The following is a 19,694-nucleotide window of genomic DNA, read 5'->3' as shown; positions in this document are numbered from 1 at the left end:
GTTCCAAAAATAATTCCCTTTCCATACATTACAGCAGCAGAAAAATCTAAACCAATGATTTTTTACTTATTTACTTACTTACAGGTCATTTTTCATCTGTGAGCTCTGTGCAACTCTGATGTCTAAGAAAGTACAAATTACAACAGCAGCTTTTCCCATGTTTGGCTAACTGGGTATACCCTCTCTCCTTGTAGTTCTCTGATGTCTAAGAAGTTATGAACCAATACTGTTCCTCCTTGTAACAGGAGGACAACTCCTAATAGGGTCTCTCCACCTCATACCTGCCTGCCAGCAAGATTCATCAGACCAGAATACTTACCTTTGAGACCTCCTTCATTCTTTCTGTTTGGCTAAAACTGAAACCAACAGATTCAGAAGTTGTTAGGTTGAGGCTTAACGGGCAATCACACAGAGTGCAAGCTAAGGCATATACATGGCCTGCCAGGAAATCAGACTAGAACCACATTAATTTGAGAGGCTGTCTCTTACCCTCTTCAGACCACTTGGAAATCTAGAATCTCTCTGGCAATACCCACAAACAGCTGAACAGTTCTTCAGACACATCATACCTTGACAACCACATAGCCTTCCTTTTTGTCCATCTCCCCCAGTAATGCAGACAGCAGCGAAGACTTTCCACAGCCAACCTGACCAACAACAGCTACCAAGGAGCCTTCAGGAACAGTGAAATTAATGCTGAAATAAAGTGCACGTAATTCAGCCTTGCTTACTGGCACATCCCAGCAGTTAAACAGTCCATTGGTCAGACCATATAAACGCAGGTGCAATCAGAACATCCACTGCAAATGCTGGCATAGCATAGAAACTTTAACTGTATGAAAATGCAAACCTCTCATTCAGAAAGCACCAAGAGGCCCTCTTCTTAGGACATAGCATCTTAATACGTAATTAATCAAAGGGAGGGCGCGGGTTGTAGAAAAAAGCAAACCACATAACACTGTGACACCACCTGTCCAATACTTCTGTCAAATGCTGTGAACACAAATGTAAATACCAATGGATGCTTACCAAATAGTACCCTTGTCCCAAAGAATATGCAATTTCAAAGAGCAGCCAAAATTAAAGAAGGGGACAAGGCACAGGGAAGACACAGGTTGAAGCTGCATCACCCCAGTTACTTTGTTAGTCATACCACATGCAAGGCTGTTCACTGGTTTCCTCCAGCACGGGAATTAAGAATGGCTATAGTTCAGCGAGAGTAAGATCTTAAAAGGAAGACTCTGCGGACACAGCGCAAACAGGAGAGACTAGGGATAACTACGAGGAGTTAATCTGGCTGCTTCCTCTGGATGGAGTTCATTCTATTTGCAGCACACAGCAAGAGCTTGTAATCTCTGATGCTTTCTCACCTCCCATTACACCCATTGATACTCCCCTTTATGCATTCTATACATATAACATACTTTGCAAATTCCTCTAGTTCATGAATATATATAGAACAGATGTTATTTGTTCTCGTGTTCCTTTATGGCAACAAACTCTTCCGCATACAGGTTTTAAAATTCAAATACAGATCCTTTATGATGCAGCAAGATTATGGAGTGGAATAAAAAGTACTAATTCTTACCTGTTCAGGAAAGGAGGATCATTTTTGGACCAGCTAAACGTTGCATTCTTTACAACAATGCATCCTTCAGCTGAGAAAAAGAAAATTCATATTTATAAAAGTGCCATTGCAAGCAGTTGAATTGTATGCTTTGGAACGTGCCACAGAAGATAATCTAACTACATGAGGAAGAGGTATAAAACTACTTTTCCAGCAGAACAACCACCCACTGCTTACCAAAAGCTTGTGTTCCGCTTTTACTGAATTTATCAAGACAGCAGAGGTTCTGAGGTTACACTTACTCAGTAACCACGAGGTGCATGAATGTCAGCTACACAAAGATCCTGACTTACTCAGCTGTACCCTTCTTTAGCCCGCAACTCCACTGCAACATGCAAAGTTAGTTCAGGAAACAAACAGCCTCCGTCTGACTTGTGCTTCAGTGGAAGCATTCCCTAAACTGCCAGTTCTATAGGTGAAGTCAAGTTAACACATTTGGGGGGGGGGCGGGGATTCAAACTACCAAATAAAATAACCAAAACCACTGTTCAGTGAAATGTTGCATGCTGCTGGCATCTGCAGATTTTTATAGCAACAACTCAAAATATACCACTCCTAATTCAACCAGTATGCAATGAATACTTAGCCTAGGTAAATATGTACATTAGCATGTAAGTGCAACCCATTACTGGACAGAAAAAAACCCACACACTAAAGATTTGTGAGCAATGTTTTCATAGTTATCAGCTAAGAAAGGGGAAGGGATATTCCCAAAAGGAAGCTGCTTACCATAAAGCCAAGTGACTTATATCATAGAACGATTTGGGTTGGGAGGGACCCTAAAAACCATCTAGTTCCAAATGATACAGAGTTCAGCTAATCGCATGAGACGGAGCAAGTGGGATTTCACTACTTTGTAAAAAGGATGTAAGAAAAAAACATTTAAAAATTACTGACTTACATTTTGTTTTGCAAGAAAAGGGCTTTAGTTTTTCAGAATAACTGCCTTCATGCTTATCTGTCTCCTAACTGGACCAGCAACACTGGAAACAGTGGAAGTGACACTGGGAGTGACGCTCCCCACTGAACCGAAAGTAGAGGCATTTGCCTAACTGGGACTTAAATCTTTTCTCCTTCAAGAATGCTGAAGCATTACATGATTGCTCTTCAAAATGTTGGGGTTTGGCACAGCATTAATCATTCACTTAACTGCCTACAGACTTCAAATGGATACACTGAAAACAGTCTAATGGATAATTTTTAAAGTGCCCATCTGTGCCTGGATGTAACCATTCCGTAGTTTGGACAAAGAAGTTGGAGAGAGGAAAGAAATAGCTGAGAAGGCATTAAAAATTTTTCATATGTTTTCATTTTACAAACTCCCTTCTCTGCTTTCTGGCTAAAATTTATCAGTGAAATACACCAAAATGCAGTAAATTTGTTACAGAAAGCAAAAGAAACACTGCAAAAGACACCCGAAACCTGCATACACTGATTTTCAACAGGAAAAGAAACTCACCTGCTGTGATGGGACTCCTAATTATGCTGTCTGGATCTAACTCTTCATGAGACAGGAACACCCTAAGGCGCTTCAAGGAGACGCTGGCCTACATGGGAAAGGGATGCAAAACTATCTTACACTCTGCTCGTTATATTTAAGAGCTGCTTGTTTTGCACCACATACGCATTACATCATTATTATGCACTTCTAATCCCTCCTTGAATCCACTGCACAGTTTCTTGGATAGTGACCAAACTTGCACTTCCCAAACCACGAGAAATATGGTTGATTTCAGGAACACCCATCCACCATAACTGGGATGGGTAATTTTGCTGGCACAGCACTTAACACACAAGAAATGCAAAGCTCCCTTTCTGAAGTGGCTGAATTTCACCAGTGGACATTCTTTTAAGCACAGGAATGTAATCTTTCCACCCAGCAGCTACTTCTGCAGAGAAACACCCCTTAATGACTGGAGTCTTACTTCTACTATGCTGCTGATAACCATAGGAAGCATGTTCAGTGGAAACCTGAGGATGTTGAATAAGGCCAGGGAAACAAATGCCTTCTGAGCATCCAAGATGTTATTCTTGTCTATTGTGACATACACAGCAAAGGTGGACAAGGCAACCTGAAACAAAGTGTAATGAATACAGTTAAGGTATCTTTAAAGCCACTAACTCAGGAGTCACACAGTCTGACAACTGGAATCAAAGAGTAATGTTCTGGTAACACTTTCTGCAAAACAAACATTCGATTTAAATCTATTGTTGTAAGAAGAAGTTGATGGCTTCTCTTGGAAAGGTGTCAAGTGCTCACTTTCTTCATACAGCAAGTGTGAAACCACAAATGCCCTGGGCTATTTGTGGTCACAGTGCAGGAGAAGGGAAGGAGAGGCATGATCACTAGTCTTTCTTGCTGCTCTTTCAGCTTTAAGGCACTCCCCATAGTACCAGATAGTGGATCAATAACATATATAGACAAAAAAGTTATAAATACTCCAACGCTAACCCATTTTATATTTTGTAAAAAATACCACAAACCTAGACTTTCAAATACAGCCCAATTCATAATGGACAGATTGTTTACCAAGAAACTTGAAACTCTACTGCGTTACAAAGATGAAGCCTTATAGTACCTCAACGGTTCACAACAGAAAAGTTTAAGATCTATGCTGACCAAGAAAATTACATTGAAACATTGTTAACATCAAGCATAAGGTATAAAAATAATTTTTAAAAACCCATATACTTATTAAAAATGTATTGATTATAGCAAAACTAAACAAAGTAAAACCAAATGTTCACCTTCAGATCTATTCCCCTAACAGTGTTTTCTTCCATGGTAACACCACTCATACCGCAGTATATTACAAGATCCAATTCAACTCTTTCCCACAGACTGCCACTTAAAACAAGAAATTAAGGTAGGCTAACCTCTAGCATTCTCCCTCCCACAAGACTTGAAACAATTAACTCAAATGCCTAAAGAACAGTCTCTTCTAGGCCCAGCATCCACGAAGACAGTATTTCTGTCAAAAATCTGACTGCTGTGAAGACACGTATTGTTCTTCGTACGCATCTGACTCCGCTGTGCCTGGTACAGTAGCTTGTTTGTACAATCCTTAGTTTGGACAACCATATCCCAGGGAGAAAGCCCTCCCACAGAGATCAAAAACAAGACAGAGTCCAAAGAATAACCTCACAAGCAGCATGTCTGCACTCTTATGTTACCAGCAACGAGTCTGAAATACACCCTTATCAGCACACAGCAGTAGGGGAGGCACTGCAGAATGAATAGTCTCCTGGTACCGTTAGTAAGAAATGTTTTACAGAGCCCTGGCCACAGGAAACAAAAGGATTAGAGGAAATAAAAGTTTCATATGTCAAAAGTGCTTTCAAATAGGCACCTGCAATAATTCTTTAATCAGAAGTTCAGAAGAACATGTACAAAAGAAAAAAAAATCCAAGAAACGGGACGTTAAACAGCAGCCTTGCACTTGGGGCTCTACCAATTCTACCCCAGTGGCAAATACCCAAAGGTGCAGGACCATACCCACACATTCCAAACATATGCTGGAATAGAGCTACTCATTAGGCAAATTTGTCTTCTCAGACTCCACAGACAGCATGAAGGAGTCCACCTGCAGAGTTTTATTTAGAAACTTCATTTAATAATGTATTTATATTAAAACCATCTCAGACTTCTTTTAGAAAAGCATTCACTGAAGAATGCAGCTGATGTTTCCTATCCAGGGCACTGCTTCTTCTGCCTTTCATCATGCCCTAAAGATAATGTAAACACTAAAAATGTTTGTTGGGAAGGAATCTGAGACTGGAAAGTACACTTAAACACCTTCAACTGGAATGGCACATATTTTACCCTAATGTAGTCATGCCTTTTATTTGCGTCTGCAGACGAGCAATAGCCCATTGTTCCAACAGAGTCTGAAGACATTTTGATGTGATCTCACCCTTCTCTTTCATTAGCATAAATGTAAGCTAACCACAAACACAGTGGGGATGCCTTGCATATCAAGAATATCTTTTTTAAAACGAGAACCTGAAGCAATCCCAAGGTATGCAAAGGCTTTACCTCTCCACATTGTTCTTAAACATACTGGGAGAAACCAGGCCAGAGGTATACCTGGTGCACAGTGTCCCACTTGATCAGAGTCTTACCTAAGGACCTGTTGCTCTCAAAGATGCTGAAATAAGGTAAGTTTTACTCTCAGCCACAGCTACCACCTGGAGGGTACATTGCCCCTTAGTTACCTCTTCTAAATCTGACAGTACACGTAATCTTCTCAAGTACACACCAAAAACAGGGAGATGCAGAGGAGGTTTTTATTTTTTTTAAATACTTCAGCCATTAACTTCTAGAGTAATTCCAACTAAGATGTTGCTAAGTTGCAAATAAAACAGTAGTGCCTTCTCATAGAGAAGTGGAGACCCAAGTGTTCAATTTCTCACTGCTGCAGAGGGCATTTTAATTCTCCCACTCATGAAATCCAAAACCAAAACAAGTTCTCAAGCATTGCCTTGGAAAGCATGATCCCAAAAATGAAAGCAGACTTCTAGATTTGTTTCACTTACCAAAAAAGGAGCACAAACCCAAGTGAAGGTTGCCATTGCAGCAAGGTAAGCAGATTTTTTTAGGACTTTGAGTTCTTTCTGTCTGATCTCTAATACCTTCTCTCTGAAGGCTAATTCCCAAGCATAAAGTTTCAGAACTTTAATCCCATTGAGAATTTCATTCATCAGCTTAATTCTGTTGTCTTTGCTCTTCATTTGAGCTACCTAAAAACAGCATTGCAAAAAATAATTAGCAGAGCACAATACTTGGCAGAGTCACAAAGTTCTGAGCTTTGTATTTTGCAATGGCAAAATTTACCTCATTATCATCAAAAGCTTACTAGCTTCCCAAGCAGGAAATCTGAGATGCTATCTGAATAAACAAACACCAGAATTAACAAGATGTTTTAAACAAATTAAAAGAATGATTCATGCAACTAAAAATCTGAACCAAGAACAAAACAATTGTGGCACTGGTTCAAAAGAGCTTAACCCTTCATCAGGGCGCCCTGGGGCTCATGTTCATCCTAGGTACAATGCAGTTAAAAAATAAGCCTCTATAATCAAGTTTCAGCAATGTGGAGTTTGCATCCAACCTTAGACCAAATTTGGTTTTGCTTTATTTTCAGCAGTATTAATGGCTTTCTGATGGTGTGCTAAGGCAAAAAGCTTTCTACTGAGCCATAAGAAGAAAATTTTGTCTTCATAAAGTATTTTAATGAGGGCAATGAAAAGCTGAAATGATGTTCTGACTCAGCACTAGGCAGAGTCAGTAGACTGTACTGGTACAGCTACCCCAGACAGCTGTTACTAGTGGCAGTGTGGCCGTGACAGGCTTGATACCCATACTGCTTCCATGTGGCAACTAAATGCTGTGGTATATTTTGATGAACATCTAGAGCTAAATAAATCTCCTCTGATGTTCAGTAAATTCAGCTAGTACTGAAGTCTGTACCCGAAAGCACATGGTGGGGTAGTGGTTTTTGTAACAGAAAGCATGAGAGTTTGAGTCTACATTTACTTACGTGTAACAAACTGACCCTCTCTAAATAAAATCAACAAGGGATCAAGAACAGTCGACAAATAAGACTTCTCCTAGAAGACAGACATGAACAAACCACACACACCCCACCACTGCAACAACCATCCTGGAAATGTGAATATTTCACTCATTAAAGTTCATTAGGCAAAGAGTAGTTTACATTTGCACTTTAGTTCTTAGGCAACAAGATAATATTAAACTATTTCCAATCCAATCATCAGGTATTTCATGAAGCTGGCTAACCTGCTACCCTGGTCTTAGCTATTGGAAATTTTTTAGACCATTATGTACAGATAGGCTGAAAAATACATGTGTTTGTTTCTTCTGCGTACACCCCTAACCTTTCTTTCCCTTCCCTTTTTTTAAGGGATAAATAGAGGGAAGGAAAAAACTTAAAAGGACAAACCACAGGAACAAGCCAAAAGGGCAGAACATGTTTCTTAAAAGCTCTGTCACATGTATAAAGGTTCTAACCTGATAGGTTTTTGTCTTCATTGCCATCACAGCGTTTACTGGAACCAGAAGGATCATGACAGCTACACCCGCCAGCACTGACGGACCTAAATTCTGAAAAGCACTTAATTGTAAACACTTATTCAGACCCATTTTTAAAAATCTGAAGTCAAACCACTGACACGCTACAGAAAAGCATTCTGAAATAGCTTTTCAACCTCTTCACTTTTCAAAAGCAGCATGGTGGAAGAAGGATCAAGTAGGGGCTCGAGTTGATGCTTATGTGCTTTGATTTTTGAAACAAAAATATAGCCCTCAAGAGAGGTATACCAAGATACAGGCCTATATCTATCTATCCATATATATATAGTTCTATACACAAATCCAGAGATCATTTAATGTTTTCCAATTTTCACTGGTTTATCTCTTCTTCTAAAATAGAGATCCATGCAAGGAATGGCCAACTTCTTGGGGAATTTCATTACCTTTCCAACCGACACTGAGAATTGGGAAGTCAGCCTGGTGACTGTCTGGACTAAAAAGAGCAAACATCTCATACGGGGACTTTCAGACTGCAGAACCAAGACCATTTTTCTTCAAATAAAGTGAAAAGTGAGATAGTAGCTTTCTTGAGCAGAGACAAAAGCAGCACTGAATGGCTTCTAAACAAACAGTATTTTTTGCACACTGCTGTAAACCCTCCAGTGGTCTGAACAAGAGCTGTCTGCAGTCATGACCAGAAGAAGCATCATGTTGCCCAAAGGCATAACAATAAACAACACACAATACTCACCTGCCACAGTAAGTACAGTGCTAATATCACCTGGAAAGGTGCAGACCAAATCATGTTTATATAGGTAGCCAAGTCCATGAATCTCTGGGCATCCACAGACATCAGATTCACAATCTCACCCACAGTAGAAGTCTTTCTAGCAGAATTGGTAATAACAAGTGCCTAGATGAAGATTAAAAATAAAAAACAAGGCAACATGAAAGAAAACTTGACTCATTTGCATTTTCTTCACAGAATTCAACTGCTTTACAGAGCTTCATTTTTGAAAGTATAAGCAATCCTTTTCCTGCGTCATATTCAGTTTAACCTGCACATCTTACAAAATGCAAATTATAAAGTTTGAACCAAGCAGCTGGGTTTAAAACTAACAGAGAATTAAAGACAACAAGCAGTCTTTGGGGTTAGGGTTGGTTGATTGGTGATATTATTGCTTGAGGGTATTGTTTGCTTGGCTTGGTTTTTAGTATAAGAACCTTCACTTCTCATCACGCATTTTGCTCACACAGAGCAATCAGTCCACAGCTTTCCAAAATGTTTCAACTTATTCCAAGATGAGATGGCACTGTTGCTAAATCCTAAATGAAGCTGTAAATGTAAATGCATCCTAATTTCAGCACAAACTGAAGCAGTTTCACACCCCTGCTCTGAACAAGACAAGGTTTCTTGTTTGGCAGCAGGAAAAAGGTACCTGAACTAGTAAATTAGAAAGTTGTTCTACCTTAAAGGCTTTTATTTATAAATGAGATACTCTCTCATTTCTATTAAGAGTTAGGAATCAGCATTAACAGTCTCCTAATTAATTTAATTATTCACGCTTAGGTGATGCATTTGCACAGTCACCAAGAGGTATTGTTGTGTATTTAAAGAAACACCTACCTTTCGATAAATTACACCAACAATAGCTGTTTTGAGCCTCATTCCAGTTACAAAGCAAATATGAAAATACTGGTGAAGAATCAGTGTCTGAAGACAGGCACAAACAAACAGCAGCCCTGTGTAAAAGTAGCCTTGCCAGTCTGGGGCTGCCTTGTTATTTACGAAGCGAATCAGCAATCTGTGGAGAGTGGAATTAGTTCTCTTGATATATGAAAATGAAATGTCAGGTTACAACCTCAGGTTATGCCAAATATTACATGGGTCATGCAAGCACCCAAAATACCAAACTTTAGACAAAACACATCAGCAAACTTCTTGGAAATACTTTATACTAGCACACATCACTCTTCTCCTAATAATGTACTACTTCAAACTAAAGTACCTTACATGAGCAGCATTCTCTTGGAGCTACACTAAAAAGTCTCATATTCCCTCCATCTAAAATACAGCTGCTTACAGTTGTTCTACATCTCTCACCTTCAAGCAGTACAACTCCTCCTACTGTCCAAGCTCTCTGTTGCTTCACATATTGCAACTTGTAATCCCACAATCATTATAGGTTAGAATTAAATAAACTCTCCTGCTATTGTTGACTAAGTTCCTGCCTGGCCTTCCTGGTGTTGGAAAGGAAGATAAAAAGTCAAACACTTGACATATGATGTTATAATTTGAAAATCAATGGACCGAAATCACCCATGTGCATGGTCTCTAGCTTGCATGAAACTCTTCCCCATTGAACCAGCTGAAGGCAAAGCAGCTTGGTGAGTCAAACACCAGTGTGTTTTAAATTCTGTCCACATATTTTTAATACAATAATAAAGTATATAGGCCTTACTTCAGAATTTCTGGGCCTGCAAACATCAGGAGATCATGTGCAGCTTTAAACAGGAAGCTCATGAGAAAATATGGTCCAAAGGTTTTATATAACACCTTGAATAAAGATGCTTCAGAGCTCTTCTGAGATGGTTTTATGATCAAAGCTTCAGCCTCTTCTGTCACATCACCATTTGAGTCGCTTGGTTTTTGTTGCTTTTTTGGCGAGTATACAATGTTTAATGGTTGCCTGAAATAAGAGAAGGAATGTAATGTAGCCTTTATTCAAGCATAAAGCCAACTGGGAAAATGCACAGTCCACAAATGAGATTTTTATAAGCTGTTTACTCCTCTTAACAGCTTAATTGGGTTTTACTGCCAATCAAACATCTTTTTAATCATACAACCATAGCCGTAAGAACTGGCTATTCACAAATAGTCTTCTTTTTTTTTTGCTGAATGTCTTCTATAGGTCTGCCAAAGGGAATAATGGCTGTAACGTGTTAAAAAGCAAAGGGCATTATTATTCCAGAATCCAGTATGCTGAACTTTCTTCAAAATCAAGGCCTCACTGTACACCACAGTTAAAAGATTGCAGTCAGATTTATTCCAAGTCATCCCCAATGAACTGAACACATTCATTACATGCATCTGGCTTATGCCAGACTACATACTTCCAAACTTCTGAGGACAAGCTGTATGTAAAAATACACTGTGTAAGCAAGCAAGCAATTTTCCTTCAATGAAAAAGGTACTTCTATTTCCTGCAGTAAATGATGATGAAAGTCAAATGGAAACTGCAGGCATGCACTCCTTCTAATTTTAGTCATCTGGCTTAGATGCCCAAGCTCCCTATTAGTCAAAGGAAAGAAATAAGCAGTTCACTTTTACACCCTGAACTGCCCTCCTGTGGCTTCACTAACTACAGAGGGAGCCCAAGCTCCTAAATTATGACTGAAGTTTGACTGCGTAAAAACATTCCCTCCCTAGGGAAAAAACACACATCAAAAGAAACAGTAATGAGCTTTAGATCATGGAAGACTAAGGGAAACCTGATGCAGCTTTTCATAATGATGATACACAACACCCTACTTAGTTCCTGTTCTGTATGCCCCTAAGGACAAATATAGAGCTGCCACTTGGGCCTTACAAAAACAGGCTTCATAACGGATGACAAACACCTCTAAGTAGAGGCTGAGTAACTTGGGCTTTTGAATCTCCACATGTTGGAAGATCCACCAGCCAGGATATCTGAACTCACCTCTTGGCCTTTGCCCACTCTTTTGTCCAGTTTCTAGCCAAACCTGGCACTATCTCCTCCGATTTGTCCTCTTTATTTAATGACCACAAATCCTTGGCTTCTAAAGGTCTCCGGTAACCCTGAACCATCAACCTGTGTTAGAAAGAATCAGCAGTATATAGTTAAGAACACTGGAGATATGTGTCTATATATGTGTGTGTATATGTGCGCCGTAAGACAGTGGTTCTTACACCTAGCCCCAAAACAGAGCCAGCTCTTCACAAAAATGCATTCAAGAGTTAGCATCTGTAGCAATGTAGGTGCAGATGCTAAAACATACAACCTCCTGTCTTTACAGTGAGAATGAAGACACCAAAACATCTAAGGATCCAGGATATGCCACTGGATTCAAATTTCAGGGAAAATAAAAGAAAGCATGCAGTGATCTCATTTGAAAATCAGCCAGGCAATTAATATTCCCATGCCTACAAAGTTTCAAAATCTTTATTAGCCTTTAATTTTACAAAGCAATGCCTTTCATCTAGCTTTCTGTTGGATCTCTGGCCAAGCACCAACCACAACTACATGGCACTATTATTTTACATGTTTCTGTGTTTTAACTCACAAGAACATGTGTTGTGATCAAATTATACAGCATAACCAAAGCTAAGTTAATGAAAAATAAACAGAACCCACACCTACTGGAGCTAACAGTTTTGAATGCCCTAGTTTCTAAATAGAGCTGATAATTTCTATCTTCTTATATTTCCCAAAGAATTTTCATTATATTCTTTCAGCAAACATACTAAATATATATTGGCAAAACTTAAATTACAAAGACTCCACAAAGGAAGAAAAAAGATAAATGAAATTAAAAAGAAAAAAATATCTATCTACAAAAACCCAAAATCATTGCATGATTACTGCTAATTTAATTCTGAAAGCAGGCTCCTAAAATAGCATCTAACTGGTGCTTTATGCATCATCTTGATCTTACCCAGTGATCCACCAGAAAGTGATTCTGGAGAGGAAAGAAGCACTGAACTCTGGACATGGATTCTGAAGGAGAAAAAAAAGAAATCAATCCACATACAAAGTGAGTGATACAGGGCCAAAAGAAACAAACCAAACAGAGAAGACGCTTTTGAAATTCCTTTTGTTTATCGTATTTATTTTCACATTACTAATCTTGTCATTTTTGCCACTGACGGCTTGTTCAGAAAACACAAGCACAGCTTCAGGGCTGTCAGCAGAGCAGACCACTGGGGCAGAGGAATAGCAGTATCCCGTATCAACAACACAACAAATAGATGAGGGAACTTTTTAAGACAGTGCAGGCCAGACAATCTCTCAATATGTCATGACTAGTGCCTACCAGTAACAGTGCAAGGTGTGCTACCATATGACAGCGTAAATGTTACTTGGGCAGTTAGTCATAAATTAATAGTTTAGTTGTACTGCTCTAGCAGTTAAGTGCTGTGACTCCATCACAACAGATGCACAAATGAGAGAAAAAAAAATAAATTATAAACTCCATAACAGCATCCCAAAACAGCCCCTAAACCCCTGCATTTCATTCATCAATAAGCATGAGAAACTTCAGTAGCCATAAAGGTACACAGCTAGCTCAAGTTCTATATCCAGCCCAATGGCTGTCTGTTTTAACTACTCTTCAGGTTAACATCCTCTCCTAATCTGGTTGGATTAAAACAGCAGAGAAGAAGGCTGGGAGAATTTCAAAGGCACTAAAGGTAATTGACTTGCAGAATTCCAGTGCAGATTTCTCTCTTCCCTCTTTCACTGCTCTCAACAGCACATAAAGATGCTAAAACTGGCCACTCCTTCAGCACATAAACCACTAGGTTTTTATCAACTATAATTGGAGCTGCTCAGGTATTTCCATCTACAGAAGTCACCAAACATCATTAGAATACTGCAATTAAAAAAGCCAGAGGTAAGAGTTCCCAAGATTTGCATCTTTCAACTCATGTTTGTGTAACATGCCTTCTCCACTAAGCTATAATCAAAGCGTGTTGTAAACATGCTTCATGAAACAGACTCCTGCATTTCCTTTTCTGCACACAACAAGGTTTTGTACAAGTCTGCAGGGAACAATGAGAGTATGTATGTATGCTTTTTGTGACTGAGGATAAGAGTTGCACATTTCCAAAGTATTTAAACACTTGCAACAAAATGATTGCAAACAAGTTTCACACCATCACTTAATGAATAAACAAAAGTTTTAAACTCAGAGATATTAAAAAAAAGTGGGGCAATGGAGCTAGGTAATTTCAGCCTTCAGCCACACCAGCATTCTTGACAGATGCATTTCTACTCCACCAATACAGAGGATACTTTCAACTTCACAAAATTACAAAATATTGTGAATTTTATATAAAATTATGTATTTTTTTCTTTTTATCTACTTGCAGATGGAAACTAAATTCAAGCGTCCACTAGATCTTATACCACCAAAAACTGGACTTCATTTGCATAAAGCAAATTTTTTAATATAGAACCACATTAGATTACAGTTAAAACAGTACTATTTTTGGTAAAATTAGTTGTTACACAAAGAACTATTAATCCTATTGACATTCATGCAGATAGAATGAAGACAAGTTGTAACAAGTCTGCACTTCAGTGATGCAAACAAAGAGAAAACAAGAGACAAGACACACTGTTTGATTTCCATATACATCAGCACCTACGTCTTAGAAATTCACTATAGTTTTTTGGCTTAAGTAAGCATATAGTAAGATTTTACTCAAGACTTACAAAAATTTCTGGTTGGGAAATGATTGGCAGAAGGGAATATAGCAGAGTTTAAGACTAACTTAAATGACTCGCTTTGTTCTTTTCCCCATCATAACATTCAACAAAGACAACACTCATGACAAGAAGGTTAAAATTTTAAGTCTATCCTATTTCCTAGAGACACTCCTAGAAACACTCAGAACACAAAATCAAACCACTGTGGTCTCAAAGCACCTTTGTAATTATTTTAACTATGATCAAAGCAGAAAACGAGGTTTCTATAAATTCACGGTATCCTGTCGTATACATTTCAACCCTACATGAGATGAAAAGAACCCAAAGATGAAGAGGATCCAGAGACTGAGCAATATACTCTTTCCTCCAGGCACATACACACAGATTGACTGCCAGTGGTAATGCAGAGCACCACTGGCACACTGGATACCAACAGAGAGGTAACTCTAATTTAGTTAAGTGCAACTGTTTATGGACCTTTTCCACAGTTAAAGGCAACACTTATTCCCCCCCCACACACACACATATTTCACACCTTTCTTCACCAGTCAGTGCCACCTAACAGCCATCAAACCAGAATTACACCTTATTTAAAACAAATAAATAAATAAAGCCACCAAACATGAGATCTGAGGTTTCTAAACTTCACATTGGCACATCCAAACTCCTGGCAGTGACAGATGTCTCTCCACTGTGACTCAGAAGGTCTAGTCTGGGGCTAAGCAAGCAGTGTAAGGATCCAGCATCCCTTGGGATCCTTTAGATCCATAGCTAACACATACAATTATGAACATATGCAAAAAGATCACATCTAGACAAAATTACATTTCTACATGCAGACCACCCTCTAATGCTAATGCTTTTGCAATTGAGCTGGTTACATTTCTGCTTGATACAAGAAAGCAGAATATGGAAGTCAAATGCATCTATCCCGATGCATAGTCTTCCAGGTGTAGACTCTTCCTCATCTTCAATAGGAAGGGAATGCACATCCTTATGAGTTCCTACCTACTGAACAGTATCAGCTGACTAGGAGGACAGCATTTAAAACCGGTATTTCCCACCGATTTCCAGCAGCACTTCTGAATAAAATACATACAACTTAACCTTCAGGAATGCTTTTCAGAAATGACTGAAACAGTATTTTTGTCTTAAGTACAACCCACCTTGTTTTGCATGTTATGGGCTTCATCTTCTGCATCACCAACTAAAGAGCAGAAACAACACTACTGCAAACAAGTCAAATATATTTTAATTACTTGGCATCTGGGAAACTATGGCCCTATAACTCATTGTACAGAATATTGCACATATGATAGTACAGACTGAACACTTACAGGATCATTTACTGTTTCAGAAAACAAAGGTGGTCGTTCTGGAAAACAACAAAGGATGAGCTGTACAAGTAACAGGATAAAGTAGATGCAGAAGGTGGCATAACGAAATGCATCCACTTCAGCACCCTACAAAGGAAAGTAACACTCCAATTAGCAGGATTGAGGAATTTCTTTAAAACAACATGTTACTATTAAACATAAACCAGCTGTAAATTATACAAATGTTACACTACTCAACCCCATGCAAATTAAAGTCAATGCCTATTTTGGCTAAGGGAAGGTAAAGAGAGGGGGGAGGAGATGAAAGATACCATTATTTTTAAACAACAACTGCGATAAACACATAAAGTATGAACTTCTTCTGTAGAGAAGTTCTCTTTAAGACATGGTTTGTACCAACACAGCATGCCCCAATCTGAAGTCAAGCTATTCTTTACAGGAGTAAGGCATTTATGCACTGGGTGGTAAGAAGTTTTCAAGGCAAATTTATTATTTACTAGGCACATAAAAATAAGAATTAGAGGAGCAAAATTCAGATTATGGTTTGTTGCACTATGCCCAAATTCCAGAGCTTCTTTCATTTTTGAGACTAGGTCTGATACATAAAGCATAAGCCACCAAAATCAAAGCACAGGACAGATGGACACGCACTCCCACACTCACCAGTAAAAATCTGCTCACAACAGCTAAAGACAAAAGTTGGCTGAAAGTTCTCAAAATTCATACTAGAGCTTAAAGGGTTCAAGAAATCAAAGTGATATGCTGTTTTCAGGAAGCTCCACAATAATCTGATATTTGAGGTGGCCTTACTATAAAGCAGACTGACATAAAAATATTTCACTCGTACACTTTCATTTTGTCTCAGCAGATGAGACCACATAACCATCAAACCGAGTGTTTCCGGAAATCCACTGTACAATCAACAGGAAGACGAACTAAACTCCCACAACAGTTTTCGTATCAAAGATTATAGACTTTTATTGTACTCAAGCAGACGCATCTCCTTTCTGGAACAGCTAGCAGAATTTTCTTGGCAACTGTTGCTGCAGTTAAGATCACTATGGATTTCACTAAACAAGAGCTATTACATCTTTCTTCTTTTGCTTTTGTTCTTCAAGGAATGAAGGTATACTGAATAAATCATTCACTAACTTGACTGGCACAGTTAGAAAGCAACTACTCTGTCTCTGCAGTATTTAGGATTATTTTCAACTGAATGAGGCCAGCAATCACTTACCATATTTAAGGCATGTTTTATTTTGGATCTAAAAACCACTGTGGCACATGACAATGAGATGAGCCAGAAAATCATCATGACACCTGAAGACTGGACTCCTTTTATTCTTTCATATTGTATCAAAAATGTGGCAAGCAACTGTAGACAAATGAGATAAAAATGTATTTACATGCTTTAAGTTTTACAAAATTATACACATATACAAGGTACTGTTTCAAAGTATGCTTATTTAATATTCCAAATCCAGTATCTCCCAGAAACACCCAGAGATTTTAAGTGCAATTCAAAAATACCTTTAAGTATTAAATGCTCTGGAGCAGTAAAGATAAGAAGTGGACAAAAAAGTGAAAAAGAGTATGTATTACACAGAAGTAAATGACCACATACACAAAAACACTGTCAAAAGTTGCCAGACTTTACTACTTTAATTTTCTGGTTCTACATCACAAGTCAACATGCAATTATAGTGACACTATATCCTTGCCAAGAATTTCTTTACTAGTTCTTTTTAAAATAAAAATACTTCTTTCCATACAAGCCACAATGCCAAAAAACACTGATCAAATATTACTCCATTTCTGTATTTTGTGTGTTTTCAGAGTCCTTTAGGAAGCTGGTACAATTTAGTAATCTCATTTGGCTGCTGCACCATGCATTTTCAATCATCCTAACAATGGCTTGACAATCGTACTATTAAATGACCACAAACTATTTAATGGCTCTTGCATCTGTCAGCACGCTTTAGGGCAGTTGGGGTTTTTCGTTTGTTTTTTATTGTTGTTGCTGCTGCTGTTGGGGTGGTTGTGTCCTGTCCTGTCCCCACCTTGAGTATCATGTTTAATCACTACCATTCCAAGTCTATGATAAATATAAGGCAACCGACAACAAATGAATAGCAAGGCATTTTTGCATTTTCCTTGGAATGGAGGCTACTGGTGTGAAAATAGACAATACTTGTGTATCTAGGTAGAAAAGAGTTAGCTGGGGATACCTGTGTGCCTCATGCAGCATTTAAGGCTTTCCACCATGTCATCAAATGAAAACATGCACTTACAAATGTTACATGCAAGAGTTTGTAGTAAGAAACTTAATAATGCAATGCCTTTGACAGTCTTTTACTAAGTGCAGTGTGATTTGTATTATCTAGGTTTAATCAGTTCTCCCAACTTGATTTCTCAACCCCATGCTTGAGTCAAGCTATTAAATGAACGGTAGCTCAAGCCTGCCAAAAAAAGGCAAGACAACTAGCACTGGCTTGTGTGCTGACATGCAACACACTGAGCACGGCTGGCTTGGGGAAAGGGGAAGGGGGTGTCCTAATTTTTTTTCCTATTAAAAGAAAGTGGACATTTCAGAGCAAATACTTCACAGTTCAACTGCAGACTAAGTCTTCCTGTAAAGACTGTAGTTAAAGAATTGCAACGCTGAATAATACTAAGATGTATGTTATTGCTTAAGGCTTTGCATGAACAAAGGCCGTAACAGAGAAACTTACCATTGTTATACCCAATACTGTCGGCCCAACAAGAAAAAATGGAGCTCGAAAAATATTTTGACTTCTTTCCCAGAAAGAGTAGAAAAGGTCTGCCCAGCAGACTATCCACAGTATTAAGCCCAAAGCCTGCAATACAAAAGTGTATTTCATACATCAGTTCACACAGATTAGGCAGCACAATATATACATGAACACTAGATGTTCTGTGCTAGTAGAAGAGGAATCATAATTAGATCATCTCGTTTGGCCAATTCTACAACATGCTCGAATGAAGAGTAATTTGGCTTTACCTACTGAATCCCCGCTAGAAGAAAAGTGTTTACTAATCTTTAGTATCATGTATTCAGTGTATTATGAAGCAGACAGCTGGTGCATCTCATTCCTGAATAACAGATTGCAAAGGCAAAACCTCTCCAATACACCATGCTATTATAGTCCTTAAAACTTTTTCACTTATTCTACAGGGGGCAAAAAAGAAGTAAGAAAACCTTAAGTACCTATTTCACAACAGAAGCAGAATAGGATACCTGCAGCAGCTCTAGGAATCTATGCTGTGTAACTTAAGAAGCTGACAGGATCATAAATTCTTTTTATTATTGAAATAAAGGCCTTGAGATTGAGTTGCCTTAAAATAGTCTTCTCCATCTGGTCTTACAAAGCATTTGCCTGTTTTTGCTCTGTCACAATACATTTTAGGAAGCCTACTGATAAAAGGGCAACAAACACATAAGGCTTGGAAATCAAACACAAGTAGAACAAGTAAGTTACAGCTTAAGTGTGCACACAGGCCAAGACTGATGCTCAACAAAAATAGCGTGCTAAAACATAGCTGAGAATAGATTCAAACTTCCAGATAAGCTTAATAAATTCTGCTTTTAAGAAGTCACATACCGTTTTGGCTTTGTTGAGGTTTGACATCTGTATGTATCCCCTGTCATGGTAACGAAGATGTAGGAAGTACACTGGGAAGCAGACCCACAGGTAAATGCAAGGAATCCAGACCAGGACTGTGTTCTGAAAGCACTGGGTGAAGTCTGGATTTTCTGTGTGCCATGTCAGATTCCAATCCTGGGGAGAGAAAAATCAATCGAGTTAAAGAAAAAGCAAACACAGAACTTCAGTGTTAAAAGTAATTAATTAATTAAGTTTAAAAAATAGAAATGGCCTCTACCTGTCTTATTCTGTATCTCTTCTTGTGTATTTATTTCTACTTCTATTAAACTGGCTCCATTCTGTGGTGTATCTAATTTTATTGCACGTTTTGTAGCTTAGAAGCTTTAAACCTTCACGAGATGACATTGGTTATACACAGCTACCATAACACAAAAATGTAATACTGGGATCTTCAATAGTACTTATCAGGATCTTTAACAGTATTAATCAAGGACTTTCATATTATCATTGCAGAAAAATAACATGACAATGCTAATCTCCCATTATAACCACTGTGCACACATATATAAATACTCGGATACACCACATTCCCAAATTTCA

General features: G+C 38.4%; 1 protein-coding gene across 1 annotated transcript in view; it reads right to left on the bottom strand.

Moving 5' to 3' along the window:
• Positions 1-19,268, bottom strand: part of ABCC1 (ATP-binding cassette, sub-family C (CFTR/MRP), member 1) — a gene marked incomplete at its 5' end in the record, with an annotated part of 39,596 nt that extends 20,328 nt beyond the window's left edge. Inside the window, 15 exons of the mRNA XM_010019228.1 lie at positions 570-696; positions 1,589-1,658; positions 3,087-3,174; positions 3,553-3,699; positions 6,164-6,367; positions 7,659-7,751; positions 8,431-8,592; positions 9,307-9,484; positions 10,142-10,369; positions 11,381-11,512; positions 12,357-12,418; positions 15,469-15,594; positions 16,706-16,843; positions 18,201-18,326; positions 19,092-19,268. Of these exons, the coding sequence (XP_010017530.1) occupies positions 570-696; positions 1,589-1,658; positions 3,087-3,174; positions 3,553-3,699; positions 6,164-6,367; positions 7,659-7,751; positions 8,431-8,592; positions 9,307-9,484; positions 10,142-10,369; positions 11,381-11,512; positions 12,357-12,418; positions 15,469-15,594; positions 16,706-16,843; positions 18,201-18,326; positions 19,092-19,268 (2,058 nt within the window). The remainder of the gene's footprint in view (positions 1-569; positions 697-1,588; positions 1,659-3,086; positions 3,175-3,552; positions 3,700-6,163; positions 6,368-7,658; positions 7,752-8,430; positions 8,593-9,306; positions 9,485-10,141; positions 10,370-11,380; positions 11,513-12,356; positions 12,419-15,468; positions 15,595-16,705; positions 16,844-18,200; positions 18,327-19,091) is intronic.
• Between the last annotated feature and the right edge of the window lie 426 nt (positions 19,269-19,694).

The sequence above is a fragment of the Nestor notabilis genome, unplaced genomic scaffold (assembly GCF_000696875.1).
Source record: "Nestor notabilis isolate BGI_N333 unplaced genomic scaffold, ASM69687v1 scaffold27497, whole genome shotgun sequence".
Classification (NCBI taxonomy): domain Eukaryota; kingdom Metazoa; phylum Chordata; class Aves; order Psittaciformes; family Psittacidae; genus Nestor; species Nestor notabilis.
The sequence above is the reverse complement of the archived record's forward strand: the minus strand, read 5'-3'. Positions and strand labels throughout refer to the sequence as shown.